This window comes from Zalophus californianus, chromosome 6 (genome assembly GCF_009762305.2).
Source record: "Zalophus californianus isolate mZalCal1 chromosome 6, mZalCal1.pri.v2, whole genome shotgun sequence".
Taxonomy (NCBI): Eukaryota; Metazoa; Chordata; class Mammalia; order Carnivora; family Otariidae; genus Zalophus; species Zalophus californianus.
This window is the reverse complement of record NC_045600.1, coordinates 95,248,443-95,272,259: the sequence shown is the minus strand read 5'-3', so window position 1 is coordinate 95,272,259 and position 23,817 is coordinate 95,248,443. Positions and strand designations below refer to the sequence as shown.

At 34.7% G+C, this 23,817-nt stretch overlaps 1 protein-coding gene across 12 annotated transcripts in view; it reads right to left on the bottom strand.

Annotated features, from left to right (window-relative positions):
- UNC13C (unc-13 homolog C) overlaps positions 1 to 23,817 on the bottom strand; it is a 650,938-nt gene that overhangs the window by 282,549 nt on the left and 344,572 nt on the right. For all 12 annotated transcript variants that reach the window (XM_027572007.2, XM_027572015.2, XM_027572013.2 and 9 more), the window contains 3 exons: positions 21,387 to 21,455; positions 19,714 to 19,803; positions 16,346 to 16,474 (listed from right to left, as the gene is read on the bottom strand). In XM_027572007.2, the coding sequence (XP_027427808.1) occupies positions 16,346 to 16,474; positions 19,714 to 19,803; positions 21,387 to 21,455 (288 nt within the window). The remainder of the gene's footprint in view (positions 1 to 16,345; positions 16,475 to 19,713; positions 19,804 to 21,386; positions 21,456 to 23,817) is intronic.

Genomic DNA, 23,817 nt, shown 5'->3' with positions numbered 1-23,817 from the left:
AGATTTTAAAATTGGGGGATTGTGCTAAAGAGCACCACAGTACCTTTTCTAAACAAGGCCACTACTTTCAAGACCAGGAGAGGTAGCTGTCATACCCTAATACATAGAAACACAGAGTATTAGACAAAAGAAGAGACAAAGAGATATGTCCTAAATGAAACAAGACAAAATCACAGTAAAGAGCTAAATGAAACAGAAATAAGCAATATGCCTGAAAAGAATTCAAAGTAATTGTCATAAAGATATTCACTGGACTTGAGAAAACAATGAATGAACTCTTGGAGAAATTCAAAGAAGAGATTGAAAATAAAAAAAGAACTAATCAGAACTGAAGAATTCAACAGCTAAAATAAAACATACTTTAGAGGGAATCAACAGATTAGCAGATACAGAAGAAAGAATCAGTGATCCGGAAGACAGAGCAATGGAAAGCAACCAAGCTGAACAGTGACTAATAAAAATAATAATAAATGAGAATAGGTTAAGGGGACTCAGGGACATCATCAAGTGCAATAATATTGCATTATAGGGATCCTAGAAGGAGGAGAGAGAGAGAGAAGGGGTCAGAAAACTTATTTGGAGAAATAATAGCTGAAAACTTCCCTAATGAGGGAAAGGAAACAGATATCTAGGTCCAGAAAGCACAGAGAGGTTCTAATAAGATTTACCCAAGGAGATCCTTGCCAAGACATACAAGAATTAAAGTAGCAAAATGTAATGATAAAGAGAGAATTTTAAAAGCAGCAAGTAAAAAACAGTAACACACAAGGGAAAGCCCATAAGATGATCAGCTCATTTTTCTCGGAATAAATTCTACAGGCCTAAAGGGAATGGCATGATATTTTCAAAGTGCTGAAAGGAAAAAATCTACAATCTAGAATACCCAGCAAGGTTATTACTCAGAACAGAAGAGATGAAGAGTTTCCCGAAAAAATAAAAGTTAAAGGAGTTCTTTACTGCTAAACTAGCTTTACAAGAAATGTTAAAGGGAATTACTTAAGAGGGGGGAAAAAAGGCCATAACTAGAAATAAAATTATGAAAAAAAAATTACACAGGTAAAATCAAACCTATAATAAAAGTAGTAGATTAATCACTTATAAAGCCAGTACAGGGGCACCTGGGTGGCTCAGTGAGTTAATCATCCAACTCTTGATTTTGGCTCAGGTCATGATCTCAGGTTTGTGAGATCGAGCCTGGCATCAGCTCCACATTCAGCAGGGAGTCTGCTTGAGAATCTTTCTCCTTCTTCCTCGGGCCCTCTCCCCATTTGTGCACTCTTTCTCAAATAAATGAATAAATCTTAAAAATAAATAAAATAAAATAAAGCCAGTATGGAGGTTAAAACACAAAACTAGTAAAATCACTTATATCAATAAAAATTAGTCAAGGAATAAATAAAATATGTAAAGTATGACATCATATACATAAAACATAGAGGGGGAGTAAAAATATAGTACTTTCAGAATGAGTTAGAATTTAAACAACCAACAACTTAATAGAGACTGCTATACACATAAGATGCTATATATGAACCTAATGGTAACCACATATGAAAAACCTATGATAGATACAAAGAAAAAAAAAAAGAGTAATCCAAGCTTATTACTAAAAAAGGCGTCAAATCATAAGGGAAGAGAGCAAGAGAAGAAGAAAGGAATAGGGAAGAACAACAAAAACAATCAGAAAACAAATGACAAAGTATGTATCTGTCAATAATTGCTTTAAATATAAATGGACTAAATGCTTCAATCAAAAAACAAAGGATGACTGAATGGATTAAAAAAAAAAAGACCTATATATTCTGCCTACAACACACTGACCTCAGACCCAAGGCATATATGGACTGAAAGTGAAGGGATTTTGAATAAAGATATACCCTGAACATGGAAATGGGGAAAAAAAAAAAAACAAAAGAACAAAAAGAAAAAGGCTGGGGTTATAAACTTAGACAAAATACTTTAAAACAAAGACTATATAGTAAGAGACAAAGGAGAGCATAACATAATGATAAAGGGAACAATCCAACAAGAGGATATAACAATTGTAAATATCTATGCACCCAACAGAGCACCTAAACAAGGCAATATTAAAGGGAGAAATGGAAAGTAATACAATAATAGTAGGGGACTTTAACACCCAATTTATATCAATAGATAGATCATCCAGACAGGAAATCAACAAGGAAACAGTGGCTTTGTGTGACATATTAGACAAGATAGAACTAACAGATATATACTAAACATTCCATTAGAAAATAGAATACACATTCTTTTCACGTGCACAGGGAACATTCTCCACTATAGCTGCAAAAAAAGTCTCAAAGTTAATAAGATTGACATCATAACAAGAATCTTTTCTAACTACCAAAGTATGAAACTAGAAATAAATTTTAAGAAAAAGCTAGAAAAAACACCAACCCATGGAGGCTAAACAACATGCTACTAAACAACCAATGGGTAAACCAAGAAACCAAAGAAGAAATCAAAAAATACATGGGGACAAAGGAAAATGGAAACATATTGGTCCAAATCTGTGGGATGAAGCAAAAATAGTTTGAAGAAAGCACTTCATAGCAATATAGGCCTGCCTCAAGAAGCAAGAAAAATCTCAAACAACCTCACATTACACCTAAAGGAGCTAGAAAAAGAAAGGCAAACAAAATCCAAACCAGTAGGAGGATGGAAATAACAAAGATTAGAGCAGAAGTAAATGAAATAGACACTAAAAAACAATAGAACAGATCAATGAAACCAGGAGCAGCTTCTTAGAAAAGATCAACAAAATTGTGAATCTTTAGCCATACTTAAAAAAAAGAGAGCTCAAATAAACAAAATCAGAAATGAAAGAGGAGAAATAAAAACCAAAGCTATAGAAATAGAAAGGATTATAAGAGAATATTATGAAAATTTACATGCCAACAAATTGAACAAACTAGAAGAAAAAGACAAATTCCCAGAAACGTATAGTCTACCAAAACTGAATCAGGGAGAAATAGAAATTTGAACAAATTACCAGCAATGATATTGAGTCAGTCATCAAAAATTCCCAACAAATAAAAGTTCAGGACCAGACGGCTTCACAGGAGAATTCTACCAAACATTTAAAGAACAGTTAATACTAACTCTTCTCAAATTATTCCAAAAACAGAAGAGGAAGGAAAGCTTCCAAATTCATTCTATGAGGCGCACATTACCCTGATACCAAAACCAGATAAAGAAACTGCAGAAAAGAGAACTACAGACTAATATCTCTGATGAACACAGATGCAAAACTCTTCAACAAAATATTAGCAAACTGAATCCAACAATACATTAAAAAATCATTCACCACGATCAAATGGAATTTATTCCCAGGATGCAAAAGTGGTTCAATATTTGTAAATCAATCTGATACATCACATCAGTAAGAGAAAGGATAAAACCATATGATCATTTCATAGATACAAAGCATGTGACAAAAATACAACATCCATTTGTGATAAAAACCCTTAACAAAGTAGCTTTAGAGGGAATATACCTCAACATAATAAAAACCATATGTGAAAAACCCACAGCTAACATAACACTTAATGGTAAAAAACTGAAAGCTTTCCCCCTAAGTTCAAGAACAAGACAAGGTGTCCACTCTTACAACTTTTATTCAACACAGTACTGGAAGTCCTAGCCACAGCAATCAGAAAATAAAAAGGAATAAAAGGCATCCAAATTGGTAAGGAAGAAGTGAAACTTTCACTAATAGATGACATGATACTATATATAGAAAACCCTAAAGATTCCACCAAAAAGTACTAGAATTGATCAATGCATTCACTAAGGTCACAGAATACAAAATCAATGTACAGAAGTCCATTGCATTTCTATACACTAATGATGAAACAAGAGAAAGAGAAATTAAGCAATCCCATTTACAATTACACCAAAAATAATAAAATACCAAGGAATACACTTAACCAAGAGTGGAGGAACTGTACTCTGAACATTCTAAAACACTGACAAAAGAAATTGAAGAATATACAAATAAATGTAAAGATAGTCTATGTTCATGTATTGGAAGAACAAATATTGTTCTTGGACAAAAATGTCCATACTACCTAGAGCAAACTACAGATTCAATGCAATCCTTATCAAAATACCAGCAGCATTTTTCACAGAACTAGAACAAATAATTCTCAAATTTGTATGGAACCACAAAAGACCCTGAATAGTTAAAACAATCTTGATATAGAAAAAACAAAGCTGGAGGCATCATATTTCCAGATTTCAAGTTATATTACAAAGCTGTAGTAATCAGAACAGTACAGTACTGACACAAAAATAGATAAAAAGATCAATAGAACATGATAAAAAGCCCAGAAACAAACCCATAATTACATGGTCAATGAATCTTTGACAAAGCAGGAAAGAATATCCAATGGGAAAAAGACAGTCTCTTCAACAAATGGTGTTGGGGGAACTGAGCAAGCTACATGCAAAAGAATGAAAGTGGACTACTTTCTTACACCATACACAAAAATAAACTCCAAATGGATTAAAGACCTAAATATGAGACTTGAAATTATAAAAATCCTAGAAGAGAGCACAGGCAGTAATTTCTCTGACATCAGCAGTAGCAACATTTTTCTAGATATGTCTCCTGAGGTAAAAGAAATAAAAGCAAAAAAATAAATAAATAAATAAACAATTGGGATTGTATCAAAAATAAAGGCTTCTGCACAGCAAAGGAAACCATCAATAAAACTAAAAGACAACCTACTGAATGGGAGAAGATATTTGCAGATGACATATCTGATAAAAGGTTATTATCCAAAATATATAAAGAATTAATACAACTCCACACCAAAAAAAAAACCAAATAATCCAATTAAAAAGAACAGAAAACATGAACAGATGTTTCTCCAAAGAAGACATACAGATGGTCAACAGACACATGAAAGGTAAATTCCTAGAATCATATAACTTCCCAAAACCGAATCAGGAAGAAATAGAAAATTTAAACAGACCAGCAATGAAATTCAATCAGTAATCAAAAAACTCCTGAAAAACAAAGTTCAGGATCACATGGCTTCACAGATTTATATCAAACATCTAAAGAGGAGTTAATATTATTTCTTCTCAAATTACTCTTCTCAAACTATTCCAAAAAATAGAAGGAAAACGTCCAAATTCATATGAGGCCAGCATTACCCTGATACTAAAGCCAAACAAAGACACTACAAAAAAAGAAAAAGAAAACCACAGTCCAATTTCTCTGATGAACACAGATGCAAAAATCCTCAATAACATATGAGCAAACAAAATCCAACAATATATTTAAAAAATCATTCCCCCAAATCAAGTGGGATTTATTCCAGGATGCAAAGGTGGTTCAATATTTGCAAATTAATGTGATACATCACATTAACAAGACAAATAATTTAAAAAAAGGTATAATCATCTCAATAGATGCAGGAAAAACATTTGACAAGATATAACATTCATTCATGAAAAAACTTTCAACAAAGTAGATTTAGGAGTAACATATATCAAGATAATAAAGGCCATATATGAAAAACCCACAGCCAGTATCATACTCAATAGTGAAAAAAATGAAACCTTTTCCTTTAAAATCAGGAATAAGACAAGTATGTCCACTCTTACCACTTTTATTCAACACAGTACTGGAAGTCCTAGCTGCAGCAATCAGACAAGAAAAAGAAATGAAAGGCATCAAAATTGGTAGTAAATATAAAATTTTCATTATTTTCAGATGACGTGATACTATATAGAGAGAGACCTAAAGACTCCACCAAAAACTATTAGAAATGGTAAATGAATTCAGTAGAGTTTCAGGATACAAAATTAATATACAGAAATCTGCTGCATTTCTATACACTAATAATAAAGTAGCAAAAATAGAAATTAAGAAAACAATCTCATTTACAATTGTCCCCCAAAAATAAAATACTAGGGATAAATTTAACCATGGAAGTGAAAGACCTGTACTCTATAAAGCATAAGACAGTGAAAGAAATTAAAGATGACACAAATTTAAAGATAGTCCATGTTCATGGATTGGGAGACTATTGTTAAAATTTCCATAATCAAAGCAATCTTTAAATTCAATGCAATCCCTACCTAAATACCAAAACATTTTTCACAGAACTAGAACAATTAATACTAAAATTTGTGTAGAACCACAAAAGCCTGAAATAGTAAAGCATCTTGAGAATGAAGAATAAAGCTGGAAGCACCACAATTCCAGAGTTCAGGATATACAAGAAAGCGATAGTAATTAACATAATATAGACTTGGCACAAACACCCAGACATATAGATCAATGGAAATGGATAGAGAGCCCCAAACTAAACACACACCTTTACAGTTTAATTAATTTATGAAACAAGAGGCAAGAATACACAATGGGAAAAAGACAGTCTCTTCAGTAAATGGTGATGGAAAAACTGAAGAAACTGGACCACTTTCTTACACTGTTCACAAAATTAAACTCAAAATGGATTAAAGATTTAAATTTGAGATGGGAAACCATAAAACTCCTTAGAGAAAACATAGGTAATAATCTCATGAACATCAGCCTTAGCAACCTATTTATGGATATGTCTCCTGAGGGAAACAAAAGCAAAAAATAAACTATTGAGACTACACCAAAATAAAAAGCTTTTGCACAATAAGGAAACGATCTATAAAACAGAAATTTGACCTATTGAATGGGAGAAGATATTTGTAAATGATATATCTGATAAGGGATTAATATCCAAAATATATGAAGAACTTATAAACCTAACACCAAAAGAACAGAAAATCCGATTAAAAAATGGGCAGAGGAGCTGAGTAGTCATTTTTCCAAAGAAGATACACAGGTGGCTAACAGACACATGACATCACTGATCATCAGGGAAATGCAAATCAAAAGCACAATGAGATAACACCTCACACGAGTGACAATGGCTAGCATCAAAAAGACAAGAAATAACAAGTGTTGACAAGGATGTGGAGAAAAGGGAACCCTTGCGCACTTGGTTTGCCTTTGTAGGAATAGAAGTTGGTGCAACCACTGTGGAAAACAGTATGGAGGTTCCTCAAAAAATTAAAAATAGATATTCTATATGATCAGTAATTCCACTAATGCATATTTATACCCCACAAATTAAAAAAACTACTTTGAAAAGATACATGTATTCCTATGTTTATTGTAGATTTATTTACAACAGGTAAGATATGAAAGCAATCCAAGTGTCCACTGATAAAAGAATGGATAAAGAAGACATGGTACATATATTTGGTGAAATAGTCATGAAAAATGAATGAGGTCTTGTCATTTTTGACATGGATGTTCCTAGAGGGCATTATGCTAAGTATGATAAGCCAGCAGAGAAAGACAAATATCATATGATTTTACTTATATGTCAAAGCTAAACAAAACAAAGCCAACAAAAAGACAGACTCAAATGCATGGAACAAAATGGTGTGTGGGAGGATAGGCCAGAGGGGAGGTGGGTGGGGGGATAGGCAAAATAAAGGTTCTTAAGAAGCACAAATTTTCAGTTATAAAAATAACTCACAGAAATGAAAAATATAGGATGGGGAATATAGTCAATAATATTGTAATAACATTTTATGGTGGTAGATGGCGACTACACATATTGCTCTGAGCACTGAATAATATACAGAATTGTTGGATCAAATGTTGTATACCTGAAACTAACATAAGACTGTATGTTAATTTTTTTTTAAGATTTTATTTATTTATTTGACAGAGAGAGAGAGACACAGCGAGAGAGGGAACACAAGCAGGGGGAGTGGGAGAGGGAGAAGCAGGCTTCCCACGGAGCAGGGAGCTCGATGCAGGGCTCGATCCCAGGACCGTGGGATCATGACTTGAGTTGAAGGCAGACGCTTAACAACTGAGCCACCCAGGTGCAGCAAGACTGTATGTTAATTATACATATATACATACATATAATTTGTGCTTTGGAGTTTTAAAAAGGCTTTCTTATCCTGCACTAGAAAGGTATTCTCCTATACTATCATCATTTTTACCATTTACACTCACCTCTTTCATCCTTTTGAGTTCACATTGTATATGGTGTTAGGCAAGAATCCAATTCTTTTTTTCCCTTATCTCCATATGATGAGACTCCATATGATTTTCTTAACACTCTACAGTAAGCTATTGTTCCTTTCCCTAATAATATGTGCACAATTTCTGGTGTAAAAAAATTATTTTTGTATTTGTTTAATGAGATTTTTTCTTATGTGAACCAATAGCTCAGGTAGATTCTGTTAGTGTTTGTACATATATAGTTGTATCATCCATAAATTACAACAGTTTTTTTCTTTTCCTTTCTAATACTTATTCTTTTATTTCTTCAAATATTATGTTATAGAGCATTATTAATAGGATAATTATCTATATTTCTGAAATGCATGCTCCTAAACATCATCTGTTTAACTTTGTTAGCCATAGATATTTTTTTAATGTAACCTTAACCAAATTAAAAAAAAAAATTGTGTTCCATCCTAGTTTTCTGAGTTTCTTTTTTAATCATAAGGAGGCATCAAATTTCAACATATGCTTTTTCTACTTATGTTGAATACATATATGATATTTTTCTTTTAGTTAAGTACTATAGTGAGTTATATTGATAGATTTTTCTAATGTTGAACCATCCTTGCATTCCTGGAGTAAAATTACTTGGTCCACTTATATTTTAAATATGTCATTTGACATTTTATTTTGAAAACGTTTCATCAGTGTTTATTAAACACAATGGATTTATCACTTTCTTTGCATGCATTGTCATAATGCATTTTCAGAATCAAGAGTTTACTAGTTTCACTGATACAACATACTCTCTTGTTATTTTAGAATTCATTAAGTTTTCATTTGTGACTTTATTTTACTTTGTTAGAAAAACTGAAATACACATTGATTAAAACAATGGTCTAATAAAGTTTTAGGCTTTGGATTTTCACGTTTCTTCATCACCAATACATAAAATATGTCAATATACCACTCATTTTGAGCAATTCCTTTTTATAAGAATTTATATATCACTTATGAAGCTGGCATTTAAGAAGAAATTTCATATTCATAACCTTTCTCCTACACACTTTACAGCAAACTTTAAAAGAAAATTAAATTTTAAATGTGTCTGTACTTAGATCTAGTGCTAATACAATAATCCCGGGAGGTAGTGAAGAAGCAATTTATGTGCAGAATGAACACCATTCCCTAAACTAATGCTACTGATTGCATAAGAAAGCCCATTGCTTTAAAAAAACAAAACAAAACAACAATAATAAAACTTAAGAAAAGTCACGGATACTTTCTAGCCAGTTCCTTAATAATCACTATTTAAATAACATCTCAAATTAAAAGTTAAAAAATTAGCATTTTTCTAATTGTAATTTTCAAAGTCATATTTTATTTTTAATTTTCCTTTTATTACTGAGTTATTTAGAATTGGCTAGGGCAAAAGCAAAAGAATAAAACTAAAGAAAGATAACTAAAGCAACTTCTTTGGCCAAACTAATTGGAAAAGTACACATCTATAGCTCAACGCTAGACTTTTTGAAGTTTGATACCTTTAAGTTCATGTAAGTTGCCAGTTTAAAATATTCTTGGAAGGTATTTTCTGTCCCAGGAAGTTTTCAGAAGATATCTTGGTCAAAACTTTTAAATAAATAGCAGGATACTTATCACATGCTGCATACATACAAACAGATATTTTTATATAGAAGTTCCATTAAATAAGTATTTGCTGATTTCCACTACTCTATGTGATGCATAGTATTATGTGCTGTAAATTCAATACTAAATAAGACAGATTTTTTTTTTTTTGTTCTCATTAAACTCAATGTGTACTATGGGAATTAGACAAGGAAAAGGACATTTTAACACATGTGGGAAAAAAAGAGACTGCTTTTGATCACATGGAACAGGATGGCTTACAATGAAGTTTACATTATTTCTAGTAAAACTTTAAAACTAGAGGAAAGCAGGGCATGCTGCTATTAAGACCACAGATTGGAACTTACAAACATAATTTCCACCACAGAAATATTCATTGTGCTATTATTTGTAAAAGTGAAATATTAAAATTGGTATGTACACTGTGGTACATTTATGATAGGCAGCTATAAAAAAAATCAAAAAAATTTCCTAAACATATCAGCATAGATTATTCTCAGAAAGTAATAGTGAACTTCAAAAAATGCAGAATTCCTACCAAATAACATTTACGCAATCTGGTTCTGGAGTTAGCACATGTAACCATAAAATCGTATCATACAATGTAGTACATGAGAGATTGGTGGAGATAAGGATGGTACCACAAATGGATAATAGACGTGTATATTAATTGTACACAAAATCAATCAGAAAGCTAATCATAACGCAGATTGCCTCAGAAGCAAGAGGCAGGGTAATCTGGGGATGGAAACAAATATATATATATTTTTTTTCATCAATTTGTGATGGGATTATGTCCCAATGAACCCATCATAAATTGAAAATGCTGTAAGTAAAAAACGCATTTAATATACCCAACCAGCCATATGTCTCACCTTATCCTAGCCTACCTTAAATATGCTCAGAACACTCACATTAGCCTACAGTTAGGCAAAAGCAACTAACACAAAGACTATTTCATAATAAAGTATTGAATGTCTCATGAAATTTATTGAATAATGTACTGAAAGTGAAAAACAGAATGGTTGTATGGGTACAGAACAGTTGAATCAGTCGTTTACCCTTGTGATCGTGTGGGTGAAGTTGCTGTGCCTCACTCTCACTGCCCAGCATCATGGGAGAGGATGATACCACCTATCGGTAGTTCAGGAAAAGATCAAAATTCAAAATTTCAAGTATGCTTTCTCCTGAATGCCTATCACTTTCACATCACTGTAAAGTCAAGAAATCGTAAGGTGAACCATCCTAAGTTGGAGCCCATCTGTATGTGATTTTCCATAAATAGGTAGGTAGGTAATAGGTGGTAGATAGGTAGGTAGGTAGGCAGGCAGGCAGGTAGCTAGCTATTCATTCAGCACTATTATATATTAGGCACTAATGTAAGTCTAAGCTCACTTCAAGGAAAAATGATATTTTTTTTAAATAAAATACAAACATTTCAAAGAGACTTGACAAATATTTTTTTCAGACTTGAGAATTTTTGGCCTGTCCTTTCCTGGAGGAGCAGCTATATTAAAAGACAATCTGTAAATCTGAAGGCTGCCTTAGGAGCATGGAACAACAGCAAGGGAAATTAACTTAATGATCATAATCATATTACTGAGGAAGAAAATATCCATCTTATTAAAGTCCACATAAGGAGGCCCTCTATTTGTGGGATGGGTAGAACAGGCTCTTTAAAACTCCAAATCTCAAATTTAAATAGAAAAATATCCACTTGAATATATTAAATTGAGAATTTCTTATGTGTACACTGTGACAAAGATAAAGATTACAGATTGTGAAAAATCTTTGCAATGTCAGAAGCTGACAAAGGACAAAGAGACTCAAGAATATTAACCAGAAAAATACAAAAATTCTATTTTTTAAAAATAGGCACAAGATATAAACAGGTAATTTATAAAAATGGTCATTCAAAAAGCTAATGAAGTTATGAGAGGATTCTTAAACTCATTATTAATTAAAGAAATATAATTAGAATATTGGGTGAGTTTATAGATTATCCCATGTGTCTTTATGCAAGAGATCAATCACCTATGTCCACACTACCACATTTGAGTTCTTAGTTATGTTAAATTGAAGGACAAACATATAACTGGGTGATTCAGCCAAGATGGTTATTCCTTGAGTGTGCAGCCAGCCTCTGGTGAGCACATTTCTGTTTTGTTCTTCTAACTGCAGCTACTTTGACTTTTCTCTTAAATCTATTTTTCATTTTTATTCCAAGCACTATTTTTATATGATTCTTCAAAAACCCCTTTGGAGAGAGAAAGTATGCTTCCACATTTAAATAATCAGAATTATACTGTGTCTAACAACCCTGAAATTCTTGGTTTTTCAGTTTCAAGCATTACTTCATCTAAAGAGAACTCAGATAAAAGAGACATAGCATGAATATTAAAAATATATCTTGATGAAGAAACTATGACATGAAGAGGCTCAGTAGTGTATCCAAAGCTACAAAAATAATAATCAGGAGAGCCAGGATTTGAACTCAAGGGTTTTGACATCAGAGACCATGTTCTTGACCATAGACTTTGAAGTGGAGTCATTAAAAGAGGCTATAAATCGCTAACTTAGTGCTGTTTTTTATAAAATTTGTTTTTTATTAATTAATTACTTTATCAACCTACTCTTTGTCAGGCACAGTGTTGAACACTGGAGCTACAAAGATGAAACTCACAACCTAGTGGAGAAGACAGGCCAAACAGCTATTATATTATTTTGTGCCTACTCAATTTCAGCATGATGAGTGCACTGGTGAGAACATGTCAGGGTATTATGAGAATAGGAACACCTAATTTGGCTGGGAGAGGCCCTAAAAGCTTTCTGAAGAAATAGCCAGATGAGCTAGAATTAGCCATGAAGGGAGTTAGGGGAGGTAAAACAACTCCAGAAAGGTAAAGACAATGCAGACAAAGGCATCATGGAGTTTAGTGCATTGAATCATAGAATGCAAGGGGGAAATGAGGTTGAAATAAGGAAAGACAGAGCTCAGATCTAGGAGGGCCTTTGGATAATGGCAAACTGTTTGGATTTAATCCCATAAGTGAATGGGATTACAGAGTTAAAGATAAGAGAGTCACAAAAACATGGATATATTTTAAATAGTTTGGGTGGCAGGTTGGAAACTGATTTGAAGGTCAATTAGTCAAAATAAGCTAAGTTGTGCTGTGGTGACAAGTAAATCTCCAAATTTCAATGAGTTAATGCAATAATGGATTATTTCTTAAATATCCAAAGTCTGAAGCTAGCTGAATAGCCCTCCTCCAGCTGGTAGCTATACCATCTAGAATGTGTGTACTCCAGGTTACTGCAGCAGAGGAGAGGGGGCTGGAGAAAAGCACTGGAATGTTTTCGCACTGGGACTGGATCAATTTCTCCCATATCTCATCATCAAGGACCCTGTGGTATGACTCAGGACAACTCCGACAGGCTTTAGGCAAGCACTTGAGTGTCTATCACAGAATAGAGCACTCCTTTCTCTCTTGTTTATAATAGACCAAATATACCTATAAATTATTATTGTTTGAGAAAAATTATTGTTTATTCATTTATTCAATTCATTCAACAAATGCTTTCTTGAGCACCTACTATGATCCAGGCATTCACATAAGTATCAAGGGGTCCAACATTGTTCTGGTGGGGAAACTCTTATTTGACTCTCCATTTCCATGATGGTATGTGCAAAAGACAGAGTGACAGAGTAAGTGGAGTAGAAAGTGTAATATGGGCCAGATCCTGCATCTTATAGGCAATTGTGAGGACTCTGAGTTTGACTGAAAAGAAGGGACTTTCGAACATTCTGTGCAACAGAGAAACATGACTTAAACTTTTTAAAAGGATCATTCTTGCTGCTCTACTGAGAATAGATGTAGGACGGTAGGGTGTAAGCATTGATCTCTATTAAGAAGTTACATAGTAATCCAAATGAGCAATGGTGATGGCTCAGATCAGGAAGGAAGCACGCAGATGGTGAAAAGTGGTCAGATTCTGGATATATTGTGAAGATAAGGTATTTAGTTTTGAAAATGAAGTCATCAGGATTTGAGGATAATTTAGATATGCGGTGTGAGGAAAAAAGGTCTTGAGCTCCCAGGAGAAGAGCACTGCAGTCCACTGAGGTGAGATGAACATTTATCACTAAAAGTTTTCTGAGATGGTTTCAGAAGGGCTCTAGAGAGTATTAGTTTCCTAAATTATTCAGATCCAATAGGTGCTTCCTTTAGAATTTCGAATGATAACGTTTATAGAAAAGTCTTTTTCTTAGATGGAAAGTTTAGCTCCAAATACTCCATTTTCCCACACTCACAAGATTTCTTATAAAATCTGTATAGATCTCTCTACCTAAAAAGAAAACTGGTTGGCAAACTATAAAAATGTCTTTGTTTTGGGGCGCCTGGCGGGCTCAGTCGTTAAGCGACTGCCTTCGGCTCAGGTCATGATTCCAGGGTCCTGGGCTCGAGCTCCGCATGAGGCTCTCTGCTCAGTGGGGAGCCTGCTTCTCCCTCTCCCACTCTCTCTGCTTGTGTTCCCCCTCTCACTGTGTCTCTCTCTGTCAAATAAATAAATAAAATCTTAAAAAAAAGTCTTTGTTTTTAAGTCTTTGTTTTTAATTTGCTTTAAAAAAAGTAAAAAAATAAAGCCAGCTTTAAAAACAAATAAAAAAACAAATAAAGCCAGCTTTAAAAACACATAAGAAAAACAAATAAAGCCAGCAAATATTAAGCTACGCTAGATTCATTTTGATGTGACACCTCATTTACTTTCTGTTAGGGGCATGTTTGCTTTTGGGACCTGCCCATATTTCTATATCTTTTATAAAAATAAAACTCTTCATGCTATTTATTAATAATAGTAGTACAGTAGAAAGACACCAAATAAGGTACACCATGTTGGTGATTTGGTTCATCCACTGGGTATGAATTAGTAGAACAGCAGATCATATTTAAGTTGAATTTTGATGAAGGCAGAGAATGGGGGAATATTTTAGACATATAGGACAAATGAATGCATGGATATAGAAGAGGATGGCCAATTCATGAAAATAACAGAATTTAGGGCTCATGCGAGGGGACAGTGGGTTTGGAGTTACAAGGAGTAAGAAATTGAGGCTGGTAAGGTTTGATAAGATTGATTATGAAGTTATATATGGAAAACATACATGCTATAACAAGTTTCAATTTTACCTTTTAGTTAAAATAAAGACAATGATGTTGAAAATGTAAAAGAACTGAAGAGCCTTATAGGAGGAAGATAGTAGAGAATAGACAAAGGGAAGCCATTAGACATCCACCCAATGGAAAAGCATAGTTGAGAGACAGTTTAATCATTAGAAATCCAAGAGACCTAAGTTTATGAACTACAGTACATCTAGCAGGAATAATAAGCTAAAGTTATGAACAATTATGTAGTTATACATTGTTTTCTTATAAAATGATAAACTCCATTTAATTTTTTTCTCCTACTAGGCCTAGGAAGTCAGAAAGTTTTAATACTGTAAGAATCCCAGCTTGAAACCTAGCTTAAAAGAGTCCCACTTGCTTTCAACCAATGTATACGGTCTAGAATCTGCCCCACTCCAGTAACCAAGAAGTTCCAGAGGCAATTGTGAAGTTTTCAATATCAAGTGGAGTGACTGCTTTCTTCAGGAAAGTGGATAGGCAATAAAGACATATTAAAAAGGCATCCCCAACCATCAGTGTTACAGAAGTGATAGCAATGCATAAATCGTGGGCATTAGAAAACTTCAATGCAAACATAAACGACATATCACATATAAAGAGGGAAGTAGTATTTATGAAATCCCATAACCAACAAAGGATTAGTATCCAGAATCTATTTTAGAATTTGTTTACAAATTCATAAGTAAAGGACAAGCCCATAGAAAAATCAGCAGAGGGTTAATAGGCAATTCACAGAAAACAAAACTGAAGTGTTTATTGAGCATATGTGAAAATACGTTCAAATGGACCACTATGAGTGTTTATCTCTGAAGGAAGAGGAGGGAGGAAAATTCCATTTGGAAAAAGCACAAAGGGAAATGCTGCTCTATGTGTAACATTTAATGCCTTTAGACAATAAAGAGCAGAGCAAATTATTACTAAATGCTAACATTTGGTGATCTGGGTGGCAATCATATGTATGTTTGGTTTGCTTTCTGTATTTTCTTTTGTATTTTTGAAATATTCTTTAATAATAAATTTACATATATGATGATTTTACCATCCTTTATATAAATATTTCCCCATCTATCACTTTTATGAGGTAAAATGATAAGGAGGGCAGTTATGAGTTAGGGGAAGAACATGAGTCAAGTTGGAATCCTAAATTCTAGTCCCAAATCTGCCACTTGACCACTGTGTGACTCTGAGCAAATCACTTAATTGTTCTGAAACTGACTCCTCATCTGAAAAACTTAAAACAAAAACAAAAACCCAGTATCTACCTTTACTACATAAAGTTATTTTAAGGAGTGAATTATTTCATGTAAATGAAAGTGATATGATATTCATATGTGAAGAAAAGATATTGGGAATTCTCAAAACCCACAGTTAATGTGAAATTAATTGAACATATTTTCCCATTTAGTGTCATTCTAAACTTATAGAAACAGACATTAGAAACAAAAAGGAGACATGTATCTTTTCTTACCAGGTCTATTAGCTGAGAATAGAGTTCATGGCAATTGTCAAAAATATACTTGTACGTAGAATCCAGGCAGGCTCTAACACAGTCCTTCACCACCATGCTGGCCTTTGGGGGGCTTTGCAGCTCCAGAACCTGAGAGACAAATTATTTTCTTAAATTCAAAAATAGAAGATTGCAATCCAGTATAAACAACCTCAATAAATGTTTTTATTTGATTTTTCTATGTTCAGGAAAAAAATGTGGTCTTAGCAATGTTTTAAATGTGTAAATATTTACTTTAGCTTCTTGATAATGGATCATAGTTGTGAAAATGATCATAGCTGTAAATATTCAACTAGAAACTCTTAGAGCAACCGATCACATTATTTACCCACCTATACTTTTAAATAATTCAACAATTATTTATCACCTACTATATGCCTGACAATGGTTATATTGCAATGAACAAAAGAAATAAAAATCCCTTTCCTCATGGAGCTAAACAGTAAAATATATTACATGATGATGCACACTGGAAAGAAAAATAAAACAGAGGGGACAGAAAGTGTTTTAGTGGAATTGTATTAACAGAAAGGAGACAATAGTAGGTGAATTTAAAGAAGAGGATGGGCCCAGGGGGAACATTTATATCTAGACTATTTTTACAAACCTTAGCTTTGAGTAAGGTGGGAAGGAAATGGACTGTTTTCAGCAGAAGAGCGAAGTGACCTAACTGAATGATCTTTTTTTTTTCTTTAAGATTTTATTTATTTATTCATGATAGAGAAAGAGGCAGAGGCAGAGGGAGAGGCAGGCTCCCTGCAGAACGGGGAGACCGTTACGGGACTTGATCCCAGGATCCTGGGACCATGACCTGAGCCAAAGGCAGATGCTTAACCAAGTGAGCCACCCAGGCGTCCCTGAACTATCTTTTAAAAGTTTCCCTTAGGCTGCCTAAGATGGTCTGTAGAAAAAGTAGAAAGACACGTGATGAGAACAGTGCAAGAATTCAGTCAACATAGTGCTTGCACTATGGTGTTAAGCTAGGAGCTGTTTAGAAGAAACCATATTCTGGTTAGTTTGGGAAGGAAGAACTAATAGGATCTGCTGACGGACTGGATGATTGGTGTGAGAGGAAGAGAGCCGTTGGGATCCCATGGTTTTAGCCTGAGTAACTGGTACAATGGAGGAGCAAAGCTGTGCACAGGAAATCAGGAACTCGGTTTCAGACAAGTGAAGAATGAACAGGTTATTATGCACAAAAACAGATTTCAAGTAGATATTTGGATATATGAGTTTACACTCATGAAGCTGTCTGGGGCTCGAGATACAAATTTAGAAATTATTAGCTTAGGGGCGCCTGGGTGGCTCAGTTGTTAAGCGTCTGCCTTTGGCTCGGGTCATGATCCCGGGGTCCTGGGATCGAGTCCCGCCTCGGGCTCCCTGCTCAGTGGGAAGCCTGCTTCTCCCTCTCCCACTCCCCCTACTTGTGTTCCTGCTCTCGCTCTCTGTCAAATTAAAAAAAAAAAAAAAAAACTTAAAAAAAAACACAATTTGTCATTTCTTGTAAAGTTAATCATACATTTATCAAATGACTCAGGAACCTTGCTTCAAGACAAGTGAAAGCTTCCATTTATACTAATATGTACATAAGTATTTTTAACAGTTTTATTTATAACCCAAACCAGGAACAACTCAAATGCCTGCAGTGTATACATAACCAAGGATTACTACTCATCAAAAAAAAAGGAACAGACAGCTGATACACTCAACAAGATGGATGAATTTCCATGTGTCATGCTATATAGTGTATTATTTCATTTACATGATGTTCTGGAAAAGGCAAAACTATAGGCGGACAGCAACAGATCGGTGGTCACCAAGGGCTGGGAGACAGGTTGAGTATAAAGGAGCAGCCCAAGTGGATTCTGGAGGACTATGGAACTGTTTTATATGTTGACTGGAGTGGTGATTATACTCTACACCAAAACTCATTGATCAGTACAACAAAGGAATGAATTTTACTGTCTGTAATGAGAGAAGAAAATGGGAGGATGAAATTTGTTCAAAAGATACTAGGAGATTAGAAATTGGGAAGAAAACATGAAGAAGATGATTTTGAGGAGTTTCGGTATTAAAGGAAAAGAGGAATTAGGGTATCGCAGTTGGAGAAGGAAGGGGAGTGGATCATTGAAGCGAGAGGGGAGGACTGATGCACCAAGGTTTTCGTACTCAAGAGCGGATGAAATCAATTGCACAGGTGGAAGAGATGGCCTTTTCTAGGAGAACAGACAGCTAATCAATAGTAATTAGAAAGGAAGGAAGAGTATATGGACACAGATGCAGGTATGTAGATAGATGGGGTGGGTGGGAGGACCATGTGGTCTGAGTTGGAGGAAGCTCTCCAGCCTTCGTTTCTGTTTTGCCACAGTGCTGATGACAGGCATCGCCTGTCAATAAAGGAACATCTCCCTCTGAGCCTGGTTGGAGGCTCACTCTCATTCTCTACACACTGTTCCGGCAGCTGCTGCCAAGAGATCAGAATGGATAGAAATTCTATTTATCCCAGTCACCCAATTTAACTCAGATTTTAAGCCAAATGAATTTTACCTGAACTTTAAAAAACCTAAATGATTGCTGATAGAGTATGACTTTGTTTTCTGTCTCTCATATTACACAGTACCATTTTTAGTGCTTCTAGTGAAAACAATCATGGGCAACTGAAAATTATATATTTTTTTCTGTACAGGAATTTTCTGAATAAACATCATAAAAGATCAAAACATTTTTAGCCCATAGCCTGACAAGTAGTTTTAGGAAACACTTTACATGAATTGTCCTGCTAGCCAAATTATGATTGCAGAGAATTTGCTGTTAAAGCAGAAGAGATAGATCTAAAAAGAAACGTCTGCATAGTTTGGTAGATGGCAGTTAGTTATACTAATGATTTAAGCAATCAAATCTATTCCTATATAGTCATTTCCGGGGCTGAAAACAAGAGTTGCCACAACTGGGGCAAGCTTAAAAGAATCAGCTACTCTCTTGGGATGAAAAAAGTCAGTAAGCCATCGGAGATGAAACTAAAATAAGAAGTCAACTCATTTCCATTTAGCATTCTTACGGATTTTTTTTTTTTTAGTAAGTGCCATGTTTATTTAAGATGGATTTAAGTTAAAACTACATTTGAGCCAAATGTATCAAAATATTTTAGGTGTTTAGGATAATCCCTTTCAAACACCTTAGACTGGAGGATTCACTTAGCACTGGAAAAGTCATCACAGAATCATTGCTGGGGTTGAACGGCAGCGATCAAGAGATGAGTAAAACCCAGACTTTCATGGGGAACGAATGTGTTATGTCACACCAGGATAGCGACAAATAAAATAAGGTACCTTCATCCTAAAAAAGGTGATACTTGTTAGCAGGTCAACAGTTGATTTCAGGTCTTGCAACCGTTCAGCGTTGCTGGCAGGAAAGTTTTCCTTGTTAATTAAGAAATAGAAAATGCGTAAATTATCAGCCTTAAGCTTGTGATGGGAAAATAAACTAAAACTAGCTTTCTGGGAAGGAAAATGGGAAGTGAACTGTGTAAAACTATAAAAATATCCCGATAGTATTCTTACAACATTTTATCATAAAACATTATAAAAAGTAAACAATTTGGAAATATTCTCTTCTTAGTCTTGGAAAGCCACATCCTTCTACTTATTTCCACAGTGCAATAAAAATATACAACATAGTATCATACATGTAGTGTTATCATTCATCTTTGTTCATATAATAGTTTTGCTACTAAAAGTGGAGGGGACAGCACATACTTGGAAATATTTTTTGTAATTTTCTCAAGATAGGTAATTTTTCCCAAAAAAACTTTGGGAACTTTTACATGTGCTACATTTAGAGTCACAAAGAAACTCTTAAAAGTTAAAAGAAAAATCAGACTCCATGGCAGCGTCTCTCCTGGAAGTACTGTGGATTTCAACAAGTTTGTTAGTGTGATTTGGTGGAAATGTGATATAAAAATAAAAATGTTCAGAACTTTGTAGAGGGAAGGTATAATTATGAAAATGTTTGATCTAAGGAACAAATTTTCACATTGAGAAATTTCTCATTTTAACTTGCTTTCAGATTGGCTTTTTAAAGAGCAATCAGAAAAACCACAGGTAATTTTTAAATATTCACAAACTCACACAGAGTTATAGTGCCCAAACAATGACAAATGAGGTGGCCGCCAGGCCCTTTTGGCCTCCAAACACCTTTTTCATTGCCTGCATAGCAGTTGTCTTCTACCAGTGTTGGCCCCAGTTCCAACAGGAAGGGTGAATTTGACAAAATGTGGTTTTATAATTTCCAGAAATATGCCATTAAGATATCCATCAATCATGAACTTAAACATGAATGCAGAAGATCTACATATGTGCAGATATGAAATGTTTGAATTATTAAATAAAGAATGCAACAGTTATTACTACAGATTTTTTTGTAAATAAAATTTATAACTAAATGTTTTGTAAATATGTATATTTACATACACACATACATGAATATAATTGTGTGTGTGTGTGTGTGTGTGTATTTTGTGTGTTTCACCTGGAGGTGAAGTATAGAAGAGCTGACAAGAACTCTGGACAGCTTCAAAAGAGTACATTGTACTGATCTAGAAAGAGTGAATTAAGCAGTGAGTCCAAGTAGGCATCTTAAAAGCTGGGGAAATATTAGCAGGATATCTCAGCAACAAGGGGTGAGCTTTCAGGATGAGGACTCTGCCACGTGTCTACCTCATGAATTAGCTGCCCCTCAATCTGACTGCTATTATAAAAATTATAAAATTAAAGCTACACATAGCACATGTTACTAATGTAGGCTTATGTGGGGCAAGGTCCCTGAACAAAGGACTGCAGCTTGCTTACTTAGGGGACTTTTTTTCCAGTGTGACAGAACCTGAGATACCAACACCAGTATTTTTACTTTCCCATTACATAGTGGATGATTTTTTACAGTACGACAAGAAAGCATCTCAGTCAAACACGACATTTTACCCTCAGGCAGATAATTTTGTACATACCCTATACTTTGACAGGTCAATCCTTAAAGAGTTATGCAATTGGTCCAGTAGTTTTATGAATTTTTCCCTCTGTACAAAGCAAACACAAAATAGGAGAATGGAAATAAATGGTCATTCTAAATGTAGTCCTCCCAACAACTCTGAGTTATTGTTCTCATTCTATAGAAAGGAAGGTTCAAAGATGTCAATGATTATCTAAGATGACAGAGCTGGTATATGACATAACAGTGCTTCAAATGCAGATCTCTTTGACGCCAAATCCAGGCTCTTGCCAATAAGCCACAAGGCCTCTCTGTGATGAATAAGAAAGTATCCAGAAAGTTGTGTACCTCAGGAAGAGTGCAGACAACTGAAATGCCACTGTACTAATTCACAACACTATGAGTCAGCAAGAAAAAACATGACCCACCCCCTCTTCCTAGCCCCACACACCACAGCACCTCCCCAGAAAGAAATGACTGTGTTTTTTTTAAATTTCTCCTACCTATGGAAGTGGGAATAGCTATTGTCCTCATCAAGAACAATTTCAAAAAGCATTTTCCTTTTGGTGACAAGCACAGACTTCATAATCTGAAACTATCAATCACCTTTAAGGTATGTTTATGATTTAGTGCTTTAAAAAAAGTATAAAATATCAAGCCAAAAAAGTTATTGATGCTTCCCTCTGAGGCAGTATCAAGGGTGGACTGACCCCTTCATAGGCTGTGAAGATAAGAATAAGGAGTTTGCTTATAAGTGGAAGGATGAGTTGTGTTGATTAAGTTAGATAAGATAAAAACATCAAAATCACAAATTTTATAGGACAGACAATCCCTCATTCTGAGTCTCAGATTTGTAATCAAAAATGAAAAAAAAATATGGGAGTGTAAGTAAGTAACATTAAAGATCTCAGCCTACATTACTATTCTGTAAATAACAAATTGCACTTCAGAAGATAGTGGGCAAAACAGAAACTTTCCTAATACTTTCACGTATAAGGTGGATTTATGGGGTTATAACTCATCCCTTGAAGTCCCTGATTTTGATGAAGTGAGCTGAATATTAACAGAAGTTGATGAATTGTTCCTAAGTTGAAACTCCAATTTTCTGAATAAACTGCCCTTATTAGTTTCATACATCAGACAATAAAGCTTGATATTACCTCTGTGTTAATCCCCTGCGGAGCCAATGAAGGAGCTTAAGAAATGAATCTTGCCTTCAACATGCTTGCCACCTTTTTAGGCAGAGAAGACCCTTTGGTAAAGCTATTGAAAAATACAGATGAGTTGAAGGTCTTAGATTTTTCTCACTCTTCATCATACCTTCCCAGGGGAAGAGGTGAACTATGCCGTCCTTTTATTAACCCCCATCCCGCAACCACCTGGATAAGTAGCTCTCAATCAAAATAGAAAAATTTAAGAGCCACTACCATCATCAGTTTAGGCCACAGCAAAGTGAATTGTAAAAGTTAACACGTTCATGTCATGTCTTGGAATGCTTTATCTGACCTCTGTGACTGGTACAAATCATCAAGACAGCTGACATGACCCTAGTCCTCCATGCTAATGCCCAAATCACTGGGCCTCTTATATCCACGGGGACTGACTGTTCTGGTTGTCTGCTTGATATCCATTTTTCCATTCTTCCTTACTAAGAGAGCCTCATGAGTCATAAGTGTCCATTATGAAATACCGACCTTCCCAGACCTCTTTTCTTTTAGCGATGGCCATGCAGTAGGACTTTGGCTAATAAGATATATATAGTTTATTAGAGGGGATGGACTCAGCTAGCATATTGTCAACGAATTATTATTTGAAAAGATTCTAAAGGAGAGTTTGGCAAACACCGCTGTGTTAGTGTTTGCTATGTAATTCTTTGCCAGGCTTTTCTCCGGGTTTCTCTCCTTTCTCCCACCTGAAACTCAGACTAGACACAAGAAGGGAAAACAGCCGTGGGACCATCAGATGAAAAGCTAAACAAGCGATGATGCCTGGGGTGGGGCAGAAAGCTGAGAGCCCCCACGCCTCCCTTTAGCCCTGTCTGTCCACCCTTTCAAAAATTTAACAATCCTGAGCAGCCACACTAGCCCTGAATTCCTTATTACCTTTGGACTTGGGTTACATAGGAAAAAAAAAATTTACTTAAGTTTGTTAAGTTTGTTTCATGCAGCCGAAAAGAATTCTGACTGATACTGATCACACATGTGGTCTTCCTACCTAAATCTTCAGTGCCCAGCTGGAAAATTTACATTCAAGGAACACAGAAAAAAGTGGAGAAAACTGCCAGGCTTGTTGTTGCTAAATCCCAGACAACATCAGATGACATGAAATTAAAAGTGTGCTGACTGAATTTTCATAGAGATTCTTTAAACAGGACAGCTTGAAATTTAATTTTATTTATCATATTTCTATTTACGTAGAGTGAGATTGCCTTTGCAAGAGTGGCGAGGCCT